Genomic DNA, 16860 nt, shown 5'->3' with positions numbered 1-16860 from the left:
TACCAGCAAAATGTGGCTCAGACATGAGAGGGCACCACTTTGAATGCCAGGCAGGAGCTGTAGATAATCTCAGAATTGGTGGAATGGAACAGGGTCTTACAAAGTAAACCATGGTAAATCAGGAACCTACATTTTGTAAGCTGGACTTATTCTTGTACTCCTTACAGCTTCTGTGTTGATTTCCTTTTCGTTTTACTTAGTAACTAGAAGACTTTCAACAAAATGTTAGTCTTCCTGGATAATAGGTGCCTCATTTATACTTTCACTGATACTTTTAAAGAAAGATTTTCTCTTATTTCTCTATTGAATCTGCTTCAGAACTTCTTACAATTCATATAGCAGCCACTGAATAAAGAACTAAGAATATCACATATTTACTAATTGTTGGTATGAAATGATATCAGCGATAATGGTATTTTATGAATTGGTTGGCTTTTAATTTTTCTTTTGAGATTAATTAGAGTCACAGGAAGTTACAAAGAAGTGCATTGTGGCATTGTGGTCTTTTTTAATTAAATGCTATAAGACAGTCATTTTCTCTCTCTGTTTCTGTACCGAAACTATAATATATTGTATTAGTTAGGGTTCTCTAAGGTAACAAAACCAACAAGAAATATCTGTAATTGTGCGATTTTATAAAACTGTCTCATGCAAATGTGGGGATGCACGAGTTCAAATTCCATAGGGCAGGCAGCAAGCTGGCAACTCCAATGAAGGTCTTCAATGAACTCCCCAGTGGAGGCTGACTGGCTGAAGAAGAAGTGAAAGTTCTCTCTCTTCTCCCTTAAAAGTCTTCAACTGTTTGGGTTAAATCCATCTGATTAAATTATCTCCTTGCAGAAAACACTCCCTTCTTGATGAAATCAGCCACAGATGCAGTCACTTGACTGATGATTTAACAAACCAGTATCTGGTTTATTAACCAGCTGCAGATGTCCTTCAGTAATGGTTAGGCAGCGCTTGCTTGACCAGAAACCCTGGCAGCATCACCTGGCCAAGATGACGCATGAACCTAACCATCACACATATTGATCATGCCTATTTCACAAGAATGCTGGAAGAAATGATTACCAAATGGTTTTGCAATTCTAAAATAAAATGATTCTGAATTAAAAAAAAAAAAAAGTTAGCCTTCCTGATAGTCAAAGGGTTTAAATGTAAAAAATGAAACATAAAATCACTAGAAGAAATGTAGGTGATTTTTTAAATTTATAATTTTGAGGTGGAGATGGGCTTTCTAGACATGAAACTAAAGGCAGAGATCATACAGGAAAAGACTGATACATGACTGATTACACCAAAAATTTAAACTTCTTTATGGTGACAAGAAAAAAGTAAAAAGCAACAACCCACTGCAAAGTGCAAAGACAAAAACAATGGGAAAAAAACGCAACATCTGTGAAGGGCACTTACAAATTAATAAACCCAATTTGAAAATCCCCAAAATAAAACCAGGCAATTTATAAAAGTAAAAATAATAGTTAATATTTATTGAGATTTTTTTATGTGCCAATGTGGCAGACTGATTCCTTAAATGGCCTCAATTCTCTACCCACCTAGGTATCCATGCCTTCTTACAGTGTAAGTTTGTTGTTCCTCTATCAAGAAGGAGAGACTCTATTTCTTTATTTCTTGAATCTGGGCTAGCCTTGAGACTCGCTTTGGCAAACAGAGTGTGGCAGAATTGGGGTGTTCCAGTTCCAAGCCCAGGACTCAGGAGGCCTTATATACTTCCACTCTCTTTCATGGAACACTACCACTAACTGTCAGGAGATCGAGCCAGAGGTAGCCTTCTGGAGGATGCAAGATCATGTGATAGCCAAGCAGCCCCAGCTCTGGCCATCGTAGACCCCCAAACATGTAAAAGAGCCCAGCCAAGATCAGCAGAGCTACCAACATAACCCATGGCTGACTGCAAGTGCATGAATGAACCCATCAAGACCAGAAAAACTGCCCAGACATTAGATTTCCATGCAAAAATAAACATTCATCATTGCATACCACTGATGTTTTGTTTTTTTACACAGCATTTCTATGATAACAGTAACAGACACAGACAGGCAATGTTCAAAGGGCTCTATATTTATTATCACTCAATCTTAAGAGATGAGTATAATTTTCACCTCTCTGATTTCATCTCCTACTCACCTCTCTGACATTTATTCATTATACTCACAATGGCCTTTTCACATTTCAGACACACCAGGCACACTCTGGCTTTCAGAGCCTTGGCATTTGTTGTTTTCCTTACTTGGAAGGCTCTTCTCCCAGGTATCCACAAGACACATTCCCTCTTTACCCAAGTATCACCTTCTCAGTGACCCCCATCCTACTGACTCTAACTAAAATTCCAACACTGCTCCCCGCAATACTGAGTACCTCCTTTTCTTGCTTTACTTTTGCGCCTTAGCACATTTTCCCATCTAACTCATTATGTATTTTATATAGCTGTCTTTCCGGCTAGAATACAGCTCAATTTTGTTTGTTTTGTTTCTTGTGGTATCCCCAGACATAGAATATTGTTTGGCTATGTAGATACTCCATAAGTATCTGAGGAATGAAGAAATCAGCCAATCAATCCTCAATTTACTGGTGAAGAAACTGAGACAAAGAGAAGTCAAGTATCTGCCTGAGATCAAAGAGCTAGTCAATGGCAAAGTCAGTATTCACACTCAGGCAAGATGGCTTCTGATCAGTGTAATACAGTATAGTACAGTACAGTATATATCTGACATGCGTTTTCTAATCCAGAGATTGACGTACACATATGCATTCAATAGATTTCAATTTCCTTGGTTCTTCATGTTTTGAATCTAGCTGCTTCTCCTGTGCCTTACCAAAGAGGTGATAATATTTAAATTTGAGGAAGTAAATTTCTGACCAAAATCAGGCATAAAGAACAATCAAAAGCCTCCTTTTACAATTGTTTTTTTAAATCCATTTTAATATTCTCAGTCTAGCCTTTAACACTTATAACTTAAAAACCCTTTTTTTTTAAATACTTTTTTTTCCCCTAGTATAATTCCCCTAAAATTTTGATGGCTTTGTCTTTTTGATTTGGGGGGATAATCTCAAATTTATTTAATTAACAGTCATATACACGAAGACTGTTAAATTTATGAATAATTTAAATTTAATTAGTCTGGCTTTCTAAGAGTTTCCATTTGAAGAAATTGTAACTTCAGGACACAACCTTTCTGGTCTCTAGACTACAGTCTGAAATTTTTTTTAGTAAACATACTCAATGAATAAACCCTCAAAATATGTAGAGAAATGCAAATTATAATGAGTTACTACTTATTAAATTTGTAAGGATAAAAATAATTAAAATGTCAGTGTTGGTAAGGGCAGAAGAAACTAGCATTTAGAGCTCTACTGATAGGAGTATAATTTGAGAGAACATTTTTGGAGGAGAATATTGATAGTAGGTACCAAAGACCTGAAAGATGTGCAAGTCTCCTGACGTACAAATTCCATTTCTGGTAACATATCCTAAGGAAATAATGAAGAATTTGCAAAGAGACTTAGTAACAAGAATGTTTATGTAAACACTGTTTCTCATAGCAAGAAGTTGGAAACAGTTGACATCTCCAGTAGTAAGGATTAATTAAATCATCATACATCCCCAAATGGTCTATGTTGAAGATATTTATATTATGGACAGATGTTTATATTATTACATGATAAAAATTATAATATGGTTAAGTAAGGTATAATCTCATTTTAAAACCATTAACAGTAGATGGATTGTGTGTATTTCTATATTTTTAGTATTTTCTTTTTCATGTCAGTATTTTCCAAGTTTCCTACAATGAACATACATTGCTGTCATAATTTTAAAAACCAATCTATTTTTTTTAATTGAATAAGAGAACTAGGGCTGTTACGTGTACAACTTGGGCTAAATAGTGTCGAACCATCTTTCCCATTAGTTTTTTGACCATGTCATCCATTTCTCATTCTATAATACACATTTAGACTTTGCTTGGCTAACATGCTGTGCAATCTGGCTGAGGCAGGAAGAGCATTCTCCTGATTTAATAGTTGTGGCAATATTTTAGAGTTGAATGAAACCCAGATGTCATTTTGGCTAGTCCTTTTCATTTTACAAAATATGGAACTTAAGAGAGGTGTCAAGAAATTGAATGATTTACTTAATGTCACAAGGTCAGTTGAATAACAACTACAATCTAGTCTCCAGAGTCCCAGTTCACTGATTCCCCAAAAATTGGCTTAAGACCCCATCAATGATCCTTGCTACCACACTGGCTGTAGGATGGGAGTACCGTAGCTCTGCTAGCAGTAAAACTAATGGGAAGCCATAAGTTAGTTCAGGTAAAGACTAGTTACCACTATACACCAAATGATCTCCCATATATCAATGTAAACAGGAAAAAAATTTCTACCACCACTAGTTCAGAAGAATACAGAAGGCACTCCACATTGTATAATATCACCTCCTTTTGGAGAACACAGATTTTGAAACAAACAGCAGATTCTGTGATTAAGTCTTTTGTAAGAGCCCTAGGTTAAGGACTAGTGTATATGATAATTAACTGCAATATATTTTCTGAAGTAACACAATAATTGATATATTTATGGTAGATCGCCAGCTTCTAATAAGGTAACAATCATATGGTTTTTAAAACATATTTCTTTGCTTTCATGCATGTGCCAGTTTGAATGTATTGTGTTCCCCAAATGCCATTATCTTTGTGGTCTTGTGGGACAGACGTTTTGGTGCTGGTTAGATTTGCTTGGAATGTGCCCCACCCAGTTGTGGGTGGTGACTTTGGTGGGATACTCCCATGGAGGTGTGACCCCACCCATTCAGGGTGGGCCTTGATCAGTGGAGCCATATAAAACATGCTGACTCAAAGAGACTGAACGGAGTGCAGCTGTGAGTGACGTGTTGAAGAGGAGCAAGCTTGCTAGAGAGGAACGTCCTGGGAGAAAGCCATTTTGAAACCAGAACTTTGGAGCAGACGCCAGCCACGTGCCTTCCCAGCTAACAGGGGTTTTCCGGACGCCATTTGCCATCCTCCAGTGAAGGTACTTGATTACTGATGTGTTACCTTGGACACTTTATGGCCTTAAGACTGTAACTGTATAGCCAAATAAACCCCCTTTTTATAAAAGCCAGTCCATCTCTGGTGTTTTGCATTCTGCAGCGTTAGCAAACTAGAACAATGCATAAGCAAAGAATCTGGGTACTACAAATCAGAGTTTCTCAAAGTGTGGTCCCTGGTGGTGAGGTGGGGTGAGGTGTCCCTGATACCCTTTCAAGGAGTCTGCAAGGTTAAAAATATTTTCATATTAAAACTAAGACACCATTTACCTTTTTTTACTTTGTTTATATTTTTACTGATGGTGAAAAAGCAATGGTGGACAAAATCGTTGGCATCTGAACACAAATCAAGGCAGTGGCACCAAACTGTACTAGTTAGTAGTCATTGTGCCAGTTTGGATACCTTATGTCCCCCCAAAAGTCATATTCTTCAATGCAATCTTGTGGGGGCAGACTTATTAATCTTTTTTTAATTTATTTTTTTATTTTTTTATTGAGATTGTTCAGATACCATACAACTATCCAAAGATCCAAAGTGTACAATCAATTGCCCACAGCACCGCCATACAGCTGTGCATCTATCAAGACAATTAATTTTTTTTTCAATTTTTAGAACATTTTCAATACTCCAGAAAAGAAATAAAGACAAAAAAAAAAAAAAAAAAGAAACTCAGATCCTCCTATACCCCTAACAATGCCCCCCTCCATTATTGATTCATAGTTTTGGTATAGTACATTTGTTACTGTTGATGAAACAATGTTAAAATACTACTAATGTAGTATATAGTTTGCAATAGGCATATTATTTTTTCTCTATATGCCTCTCTATTATTAATTTCTAGTTCATGAGAGAGATTTCTAATATTTGTATAGTTAATCATGGACTTTGTCCACCACAAGAGTCACTGTTTTATACAGTCCCATCTTTTAACCTCCAACTTTCCTTCTGCTGACATGCGTGACTCTGAGCTTACACTTTCCACCACCTTCACACACCTTTCAGCACTGTTAGCTATTCTCATAACATGCTACCTTCACCCCTGTCCATTGCCAAGCATTTAAGTTCACCCTAGTTGAACATTCTGCTCATGAGAAGCAACTGCTCCCCTTCTTTAGCCTCATTTTTATATCCAGGTAACTTATATTTCTTGTCTATGAATTTACATATTATAATTAGCTCATATCAGTGAGACCCTGAAATATTTGCCTTTATGTGTCTGTCTTATATCACCCAATATAGTGCCCTCAAGGTTTCTTCATCAACCCATGTCTTTTAAGATGGTTTATTCACACACTATACATTCCATCCTAAGTAAACAATCACTGGTTCCCTGTATAGTCACATATTTATGTATTGAGCACCATCGCCACTCTCTATATAAGGACATCTCCATTTCTTCCACAAAGCTGGAGGAAGAGTCAAAAAAGGCAGAAAGGCAAAAGAAAAAGGCAAGAGAAAGAGAAAAACAAACAAATTAAAAAAAAACTTGATAGCTAGAAAGCAACAAAAGGAAAGACAGCATTAACCTAAAGTAGAATAAAGAGTCAGACAACATCACCAATGCCAGGAGTCCCATACCCTTCCCCTATTCCCCACCCCCCCATATGCATTTAGCTTTGGTATATTGCCTTTGTTACATTAAAGGAAGCACAATACAATGTTTCTGTTAATTCTAGCCTCTAGTTTTCATTGACTGTATTTTCCCCCCAATTCCACCCTATTTTAACACTTTGCAGTGTTGACATTTATTTGTTCTACCTCAGGTAAAAACATATTTGTACCTTTTATTACAATTGTTGAGCACCCTAGGTTTCCCTGAGTTCCACAGTCCCAGTCTTTATCATTCGTATTTTGTTCTGATGTCCCACATGGTCCCAGCCTTCCTCCTTTAACCAATTCACAGTCATCTTTGTTCAGTGTACTTACATTGCTGTGCTACTATCTCCCAAAATTGTTTTCCAAACCTCTCACTTCTGTCTTTTCCTTTCTGTCTGTAGTGCTTCCTTTAGTGTTTCCTATAGAGCAGGTATCTTGTTCACAAACTCTGTCATTGTCTGTTTGTTAGAGAATATTTTAAGCTTTCCCTCATATCTGAAGGATAGTTTTGCTGGATATAGGATTCTTGGTTGGTAGTTTTTCTCTTTCAGTATCTTAAATATATCACCCCACTTCCTTCTTGCCTCCATGGTTTCTATTGAGAAATCCACACTTAGTCTTATAAAGCTTCCTTGGTATTTGATAGATTGCTTTTCTCTTGCTGCTTTCAGGATTCTCTCTTTATCTTTGACATTTGATAATCTGATTATTAAGTGTCTTGGTGTAGGCCTACTCAGATCCATTCTGTCTGGGGTATGCTGCGCTTCTTGGATCCGCAATTTTCTGTCTTTCATAAGAGATGGGAAATTTTCATTGATTATTTCCTCTATTATTGCTTCTGCCCCTTTTCCTTTGTCTTCTCCTTCTGGGACACCAATGACATGTAAATTCTTGCTTTTTGTTTTGTCTTTAAATTCCTGGAGACGTTGCTTGTATTTTTCCTTTCTTTTCTCTATCTGTTCTTTTGTGTGTAGGCTTTCAGGTGCCTTGTTCTCCAGTTCCTGAGTGTTTTCTTCTGCCTCTTGAGATCTGCTGTTGTATATTTCCATTGTGTCTTTAATCTCTTGTGTTGTGCCTTTCATTTCCATAGATTCTGCCAGTTGGTTTTTTGAACTTTCAATTTCTAACTTATGTACGTTCTGTGTTTTCATTATACGGTTCAGCTCTTTTGCCGTATCTTCACTGAACTTTTTGAATTGACTTATTAGTAGTTGTTTTAATTCCTGTATCATGGGTGAAGTGTAAGTTTGTTCCTTTGACTGGGCCATAACTTCATTTTTCTTAGTGTAGGTTGTAGTTTTCTGTTGTCTAGGCATGGGTTCCTTGGTTACTCCAATCAGGTTTTCCCAGACCAGAATGGGCTCAGGTCCAGAAGGAAGAATATTCAGTATCCGGTTTCCCTGAGGGCGTGTCTTAGAGAAGTGGTACACCCTGTGATGCCTCAGGTCACTGTGCTTTTCTGCCCAGCAGATGGCGCCTGTTAGCCTGTAATTCTTGACTGGTATAAGGAGGTGTGGCTGTTTTTCCCCTGGCTCTGGGGTCTGGTTCTGAATGGAAGGTGGGTAGTAGAGCTGGGCCCTACCCCTTTCCTCTTAGAGAAGACAGACCCCCTAAGGGGAGGTCATTAGCATTTCAATGGTCTCTCCTAGCCTGTGCTATCTCCATCCTTGCCTGAGTCACAGCACTGAGAACTGAAAATGGCTGAGGCTTTCTCCACTGAGCTGAAAAAGGAACAGAAAGTCCCCTTCAGAGATAGTCTAAGGTGACCCTCTGGCTCTCCAAGGTCAGTTGTCACCCAAAGCCACTGTCTGCTTGTTGGGGATTCGTACCTCGTAGTGAGCAGTTCACACTCGCTAATTAAAACCCCAGATGGAGCTCAGCTGAGCTATATTCACTTGCTGGGAGAGGGCTTCTCTGGCACCACGAGGCTCTGCAGCTCAGGCTGTGGGGGGAGGAGTCTCCCAACTTGGATCCACAATTTTTACTTACAGATTTTATGCTGTGTTCTTGGGCATTCCTTCCAATTCAGGTTGGTGTATGATGAGTGGACGGTCACGTTTGTCCCCTGCAGTTATTCCAGATCATTTACTAGTTGTTTCTGTTTTTTTTTGTTGTTGTTATTCCAGGGGGACTACTTAGCTTCCACTCCCCTCTATGCTGCCATCTTCGTTGGGCTGCCAGACTTATTAATCTTTTTGATTAGGGTGTGATGTTTTGATTGAATGTTTCCATGGATATGTGACTTACCCAACTGTGGGTGATACTTTTGATTAGATTATTTCCATGGAGGTGTGGCCCTGACCACTCCAGGTGGGTCTTAATTAGAGCATTTTTAAAAAATTCATTTTACTGAGATATATTCTTATACCATGCAGTCATACAAAACAAAGCATACATTCGATTGGTCACAGTACCATTACATAGCTGTGCATTCATCACCAAAATCAATCCCTGACACCTTCATTACCACACACACAAAAACAACAAGAATAATAATTAAAGTGAAAAAGAGCAATTAAAGTGAAAAAGAACACTGGGTGCCTTTGTTTGTTTGTATTTTTCCTTCCCCCATTTTTCTACTCATCATCCATAAACTAGACAAAGGGGAGTGTGGTCCATATGGCTTTCCCAATCACATTGTCACCCCTCATAAGCTACATTTTTATACAATTGTCTTCAAGATTCATGGGTTCTGGGTTGTAGTTTGATAGTTTCAGGCATTTACTGCTAGGTACTCCAATTCACTAGAACCTAAAAAGGGTTGTCTATATTGTGCATAAGAGTGCCCAACAGAGTGACCTCTTGGCTTCTTTTGGAATCTCTCTGCCACTGTAGCTTATTTCATTTCCTTTCACCTCCACTTTTGGTCAAGAAGATGTTCTCCATCCCACGATGCCGGGTCTACATTCCTGCATATTCCATATTGTCAGGGAGATTCACTCCCCTGGGTGTCTGATCCCACATAGAGGGGAGGGCAGTGATTTTACCTTTCAAGCTGGCTTAGCTAGAGAGAGAGGGCCACATCTGAGCAACAAAGAGGTATTCAGCAGGAGGCTCTTAGGCACAATTATAGGGAGGCCTAGCCTCTCCTTTGCAGCAACAGTCTTCCCAAGGGCAAGTCCTGTGGTAGAGGGCTCAACCCATCAAACCAACAGTCCCCTATGTCTGTGAGCACATTAGCAACCATTGAGGTGGGGAAGCCCAATACCCCTGCATCTCCACCAGCTCTTTAAGGGAGCTCTGCATATATATATATTTTTAATTAACTCTTTTTTTTTTTTTTAAATCAACTATATAAAAAATAAAAAAAATTAAAAAAATTAAAAAAACATACAATAAAAAAAACATTTCAAATAGACCATAACAAGGGAATAAGAAAAAGACAACTAACCTAAGATAACTACTTTACTTCCAACATGTGCCTACTCTACCCCAAGAAAGTAACCTAATATAGCAACATTTCTGTGAACTTGTTCCTACTATACCCATCAGAAATTAAAAGACCATAGTCATTCCTGGGCATTCCCAGAATGTTGAGTTTACCCACGGTAGCTTATCTGTTCCTATTGGATTATCGTTCCCCCTTCCCTAATTGCTCTCTATCATTAATTCCCCTATTTCTACATTATAAACCATTCGTTTTACAGTTTTCAGTGTTTACATTAGTGGTAGCATATAATATTTCTCTTTTTGTGCCTGGCTTATTTCACTCAGCATTATGTCTTCAAGGTTCATCCATGTTGTCATACATTTCATGAAATTGTTTCTTCTTACTGCCGCGTAGTATTCCATCGTGTGTATATACCATATTTTATTTATCCATTCCAAGTGGGTCTTAATTAGAACATTTTAAAGGGACAAAACACCCCAAGAGAAGCTGAAAGATACATTTTGGAGATGGCCGTTGAAATCTGACACCTGGAGATGCTTCGAGAGTGCAGACAGTAGGATACTTGAAGATGCTGAGCCAAGACACGAAGCCCAGAGTTTGCCTCAGAGAAAAGAAAGGACCCCACCCCCCACCCCTGCCCCAGACCCTTAGAGAGAAATGTCCTGGGAGAAAGAAATAAGGATGCACAGGAACTGAGAAAGAGGAGCTAAAACAGATGCTCAGAAACATTTTGGAGAAAGCCATTTTGAAACAACCCAGGAGTAAAGGACCAATAGAAGCCAGCTACGTGCCTTCCCAGCTGACAGAGGTGTTACGGAGGCCATTAGCCTTTCTTCAGTGAAGGTATCCTCTTGTTGAAACCTTAGTTTGGACACTTTCATGGCCTCAGAACTGTAAATTTGTAACCCAATAAACCCCCTTTATAAAAGCCAATCCATTTCTGGTGTTTTGCATAAAGGCAGCATTAGCAAACCAGAAAACAGAGTAAGAAAAATACACTGATATGGTTTCAGATTGCACACTGCAACTAACCTTTAGAGAACTACCACTTGAACATTGGTACGGTTTCAAAGAATATCTGTTACTATCTTAAAAGCCTATTAAAATACTCCTTTCTTTTCCAACTACGTATCATTGTGAGATGGTATCCTCTTCCTCTTCTTAAACCAAAACAAAACAGCATAGTCTAACAGACTAAATGCAGGAGCAGATGTAAGAATTCAGCAATCTTCTATTAAGTCACATATAAGTTTTTTAAAAATAAAACAATAGCACGCTTCTTACAGATTTTTTTTGAGGGGTGGAGAACGTGGACAACAGTTATTTTTCAATAAAAATGTTATTTATGCATATAATGAGTTTATTACTATTATCTGAAAATAAACTAAGACATAATTTTAGTTTTAGAAAATTTAAATTTCTAGTATGGGATAGATATACCTCATATAAACAGAAGATCTTAGAGCCTCCGTAATTTTTAAAGGGTAAAGGGATCCTAAGACTAAAAAAGTTTGAGAACTGCAGCCTTATAGGAAGCTTTATTCTCTTTGACACCTGAGTCCTGTAAATATTTCATTTGCTAGTATGGCTTCATTTGACAATTGTAATACATGCAGCCTGGAGAGCAGCAAAAAAAGACATCCTGAAATACGGTCAAAATCATCATATGAACTTTCTATAATTACTATTACCGCCTGCATGCACCATGATTCTTAAGGCTTGAGCAACACAAAGCTCCACAGAATATGTCACAATGTACAACAGAAAACGGTAAAAAGCTTAAATGCGGATACGTTCCAAAGTAATTTTATTACAGATATCTGGCAGATAAACGCATTTCCTTTTTTTTTTTCTATTGGATATTCATTTGGATTTACAGTTCAGGGCCAGATATGGGAATGGGGGTGATGGCAGCATTGTTTCTGAACACCACGCCATCCGGCGCAACCGCGCAAAGAATTTAATTCAGCATCCTGCTACTGGTCTATTGTAGAGGGGTGTGTTTAGGCAGCTAGGAAGCACTCCAAAACGGCACTAGAGGCTCCTCCAAACCGTGTTCAAGCAATAATTTTTTCCATTTGGGCCAAGTCAATTTGCCCGTGCAAGACCCAGAATGTTTTCCGGTAGGAAAACAAATAAGTAAATGAGAAAGCACGAACGGAAGTAAGCAGCAAAACCAAAGTGGTTTCATCTTGCGCGGATGTTAAAGGATTGGTATGCTAATGATGTGCGCGAGGGACCAATGAGAATTGTTATTCCTGAGTCTACAGCAGTGGCATTTTTAGTGGTAGGGTGGGGGTGGGGGCTTAAGTCAAATAATTTTGTCATCTGGGGTACCTTTGTGGATTCATTTTGGGCCAGACCTGTGACCAGTCACGCTGACTGCGGTAGCCAAACAAAAGGGAATGCATGCCCTCCCCAGGGAGCGGCGGCGGGAAAGGTGGCCCCAAGGTTCCCGCACCAGGTGTCCCTCGGGGATCGGCCTTGGCCCCGGGAGGGAGGGTCCCAGGAGAGTAATAGGAGTGCAGTTTGGAAAGGGTGGGCCGCGACACTGCCAGTGCAGAACACCCCGCCCTGTCCACGGTCAAGGTTAACAAGCGCACGGGAGGTACCTGTGGAGGACTCGCACAGCCGAAAGGCACCGGAAGATCATGAGAGCGCCGAGAGGCCGGCGACGGCGGCGGGCGCTTTGTCCTTCGGCTTGGCAGAGGAAGAGGCAGTGACGGAACAGGAGAGCCCTGGAACCGGGAAGCGGCCTAGCTGAGGAAGGCAACGGCGACAGCAGCGGCGACAGCCAGCCCAGCCCAGCCCAGCCCGCTCCCTCCCACGTGCAGCAGCTCCACACCAGCGATCTCCTCAGCCCCGCCCCGCGCCCCCGCAGCGCCCGCGCCCTGCAGCCACGCCCCTCACCACGCCCCACTCGGTGCCCGCCCCGCCCCGCTCGTCCTGCACCGCCCTATGGGCGGTTTTGGCGAAACAGGCGCCCTCAGCAAAGCGCACTGTTAGGTGGGCTGAGGGGACGTCGGCGGCTGTGGAGCCGGGGAAGTTCGGGTGGCCGCTGCCTGCGCTGCGACTCGGGAGGCAGGCTCAAGCCTCAAAGACTAGAGTCGGGCGGACCGGCCTACGACGCTGGCGGGCCTGCTGCGGTCGTCTCGCGTCCTCTTGCCGGGTAAGGGGCTTCTGCTCGAGAGGGTGCGTCTTTCGTCGCCCCAGCTGAAGGCCTGCACCCCGCACCAGGCTGCGAACCCATTCGGGACGGAGGCGAGGCCTGGGTGCTAGAGGGAGGGAGAGGAAGGTCGATGTTCTTTGGGGAGAAGGGGGAGAAGCTCGGAGGAGGGGAGACATCTCCTTTTTCCTTTGCATCCCCTTTTCGTTTCTCTCCTTCTGCCCTGGGGCCTTATTTTGTACTTGGAACGCCATGGCTTCGTGGCTGGATTTGCCTTTAAAATAAGTACACAAATAAAAAATATCCCAGAGGAGACTACCACACCCTGGCTTTGAATTAGGGAACCTGGGGAGCAGATGGATGATGTGATTCGGTGGAAATAAGCCATTAATGCCGGCTGGCCCTGCACCAGTGTTTGGATGCGATAGTATTCCATATGAATGAACATGATCCGGAGCTTCCAGCTTGTCCAGGAGAGCACAGCTCCTGCAGAGAGCACTGGGTCGACTGAGACAATGATTTTGTGACACGTCTATTGATTAAATATAAATGTCCTTCTTATTAAGAATGACACTCAGCAGTTGAACAACCCTTCATCAGTATATTTTCTCATCATATAACTGCCCCAGCCTACAAAAGTAGATGGAGTGTAAATTATGCATACATTAAAAAAAAATTTCATGAAATAGAGAAAGATGCCGGATGGGGATCAGCTTCTGAGTCAGCAGTATGAAATCTTCCTCAACTTGGTACTGAGGCCTTTTGGGAATATCGATGTTTATATCTGTATCTGTATATGTATATATACTGTTAATATATGCTGAGATGTTCAGTAAGAGTCTTAGCTTATATTGTACAATTTTTGAGAAAAATTTTACATATGCAAGATTTAACATCTATTATTACTGGTAAAATTGAAAATATGTAATAAGTTAGCTTAACAATACTTAGTGTCCTATTCCTTAAAAAGAGAAAGAAGAGAAGCTAGTACAGGTTTTTTAAAAAAACTTAAATGTAATTTATAACCCTTGTTTTTTATAACCTTTGAATTTGTAACTTTTGTGACTGATTTTTTAAAACAACTTAGTTCAGTGTTTTCATTTTTCTTATCAGGGAAAAGTGTTTAAACTTCTAAAATGTCATCTATCAAACACCTAGTTTATGCAGTTATTCGTTTCTTACGGGAGCAAAGTCAAATGGATGCTTATACTTCAGATGAACAAGAAAGCTTGGAAGGTAGGTGCCTGTCCTTTGTGTTCATTTGTATTATAATTTTAAGTAAAACTAAAATAGCTATAAGGCCTATTTTATGATACATTTTAACAAAATTAGAGTATTTTTGTTGATCTTTTAAAAAGGGAGGCCTAATTATAAGGTTATCTTATTCCCATTTTCTGATGCTTGTTTTGTTTTAAATTAAAAAAACAGGATAAGGGGACTATCATTCTTTTATTAAATGACTACTTTGTGTCAGAGCTATGCTATTCCTATTGTCAGGAATTTATTTTTCACAGTGACTATTGAGTTAATATTATCCCCATTTAACAGATGAGTAAGTGAAATCAGAACGGTTAAAGTAACAGCTAATATGTGTCAAAGCTGTGATTTAAATCCTGGTTCTTACTCTAGAGCTCTCCTTGTCTGTCTAATAGGAAAGCAACTATTTTAGAAACAGTGCATGAAAATACCTTAGTCATAATAATAGTACCATGTAAAAGCCTAGTAATTATACCACTAGTGAGTGCTGGCAAGTATTTTGTAGTGTCGGTTGACTGGAAAACAAGAGGATTTCACTTTTGTTTTTATAAGGGCTTTACATATTGTATTTGGTCATTTGTAAAGTTGAACTGGATTTGGATGAAAGCATAATATGTTTCCTTGACAGCATCTTTTGTGATTCATGATTATTCATTATAAAATGCAAATTCTGTATAATTATCATGAGGTAGAACTCCACAGATGGGTTTGTGGAGGTTCACTGAACTTGTGGATGGTTCAAAGAGCCTAGCGTTCTTGTGACCTAAACAATTATTTTGCTGTTGTGAAACAGTACATTTGGGAAAACTTAATAAATAACAGTGCAGTTTGAATTTTCTTTCTTGAAGCTGCTTCTCCTATAAAGGGACACATCTATTTACTTCAACAAGCAGTTCCCTTGTGAATATACTTTTAGGAGGTGGGGAGGAAAATTGGACATTTGTTCTAAATCTACTTGCAGTCTGGTGAGATAATGTTTTTCCAGGTGGCAATGAGAGGAGCAGGTGATACACAGTTGGAGAATACTGCAATCAGTCCATTTATTATTAAGGTCTTTTTGTCCTCCTTCATAGACTATGTGAAGATAAAGGTGATTGGTTATCTAAGGGAGGTATTGATTGTGGTTGCTCTGTGGAAAACAGATAAATGCAGTTGTGTAATAAAAGATGTTATTTTCTAGTCAAAGACAGTATAATATTTTACAGGCCAGAGTTTTTTTTAAAACCGAGATGTTAAGTCCTATTTTTAGTACAGTATTCAGCCAAAAATGTATGCCTTCAACTGTTTGTTATACATGGCAGCCAGAAATGGTGCCAATTGTTCTTGACTGTGAGTCTAATTTAATGGAATATGAGATCATGTGGAGATGTCTGCCCACCTTCTAGATATTTTAAAAAGCCCTCGAAAAGGAGCCTAAGTTTTAGTACTGGCTTCACCACTATTGTCAAGCTGGTGTACCATCAGCCTCACCACTATTGTCAAGCTGGTGTACCATCAGCTTTGAGTCTTGTCAACAGATTATGTTACACACTCCTCTTAATTGTTGTCATCCGCTGACATCTGCTTCATTTTTCCACTGTTGTGTTCTTGGTTCTGCGCATTGTCTAGCACTGCTCCTCTCTAGCATACTCCTGTCTTAATTCTTGGCAATTACAATATACTTATAGAATTGGCCCCTCAATTCTTTGACCCATTTCCTTGCTGTTTTCTCCTCCAGTGATCTTGTCTTTCCCTTTACTTTAACCGCTTACTCCCTTAATCATGCCCTAGACCAGTGGTTCTCAGTCAGGGGCCATTCTGCAATGTCTGGACACATTTTTTTTTTTTTTAAATCCAGTTTTATTGAGATATATTCACATACCATACAGTCATCCATGGTGTACAATCAACTGTTCACAGTACCATCATATAGTTGTGCATTCATCACCCCAATCTATTTTTGAACATTTTCCTTATACCAGAAAGAATCAGAATAAGAATAAAAAATAAAAATGAAAAAGAATACCCAAGTCATCTCCCCCATCCCACCCTATTTTTCATTTAGTTTTTGTCCCCATTTATCTAGTCATCTATCCATACACTGGATAAACGGAGTGCCATCCACAAGGTTTTCACAATCACACTGTCACCCCTTGTAATCTGCATTGTTATACAGTCGTCTTCAAGAGTCAAGGCTACTGGGTTGGAGTTTGGTAGTCTCAGGTATTTACTTCTAGCTATTCCAGTACAATAAACCTAAAAAGTGTTATCTGTATAGTGCGTAAGAATGTCCACCAGGGTGACCTCTCGACTCCATTTGAAATCTCTCAGCCACTGAAGCTTTATTTCATTTCATTTCACATCCCCCTTTTGATCAAGAAGATGTTCTCAATCCCATGATG

At 39.6% G+C, this 16860-nt stretch overlaps 2 protein-coding genes across 3 annotated transcripts in view; one reads left to right on the top strand and one right to left on the bottom strand.

Moving 5' to 3' along the window:
• NLN (neurolysin) overlaps nucleotides 1–12889 on the bottom strand; it is a 139743-nt gene extending 126854 nt beyond the window's left edge. Inside the window, exon 1 of the mRNA XM_037801563.1 lies at nucleotides 12669–12889. Coding sequence (XP_037657491.1) covers nucleotides 12669–12709 — 41 coding nt within the window. The 5' untranslated portion in view covers nucleotides 12710–12889. The remainder of the gene's footprint in view (nucleotides 1–12668) is intronic.
• Nucleotides 12890–13022: 133 nt separating this feature from the next.
• Nucleotides 13023–16860, top strand: part of SGTB (small glutamine rich tetratricopeptide repeat containing beta) — a 65427-nt gene continuing 61589 nt past the window's right edge. For both annotated transcript variants that reach the window (XM_037801939.1, XM_037801940.1), the window contains exons 1-2: nucleotides 13023–13225; nucleotides 14336–14458. In XM_037801939.1, coding sequence (XP_037657867.1) covers nucleotides 14359–14458 — 100 coding nt within the window. In that variant the 5' untranslated portion in view covers nucleotides 13023–13225; nucleotides 14336–14358. The remainder of the gene's footprint in view (nucleotides 13226–14335; nucleotides 14459–16860) is intronic.

Source organism: Choloepus didactylus, chromosome 13, assembly GCF_015220235.1.
Source record: "Choloepus didactylus isolate mChoDid1 chromosome 13, mChoDid1.pri, whole genome shotgun sequence".
NCBI lineage: Eukaryota > Metazoa > Chordata > Mammalia > Pilosa > Megalonychidae > Choloepus > Choloepus didactylus.
This window is presented reverse-complemented; position numbering and strand designations above follow the sequence as displayed.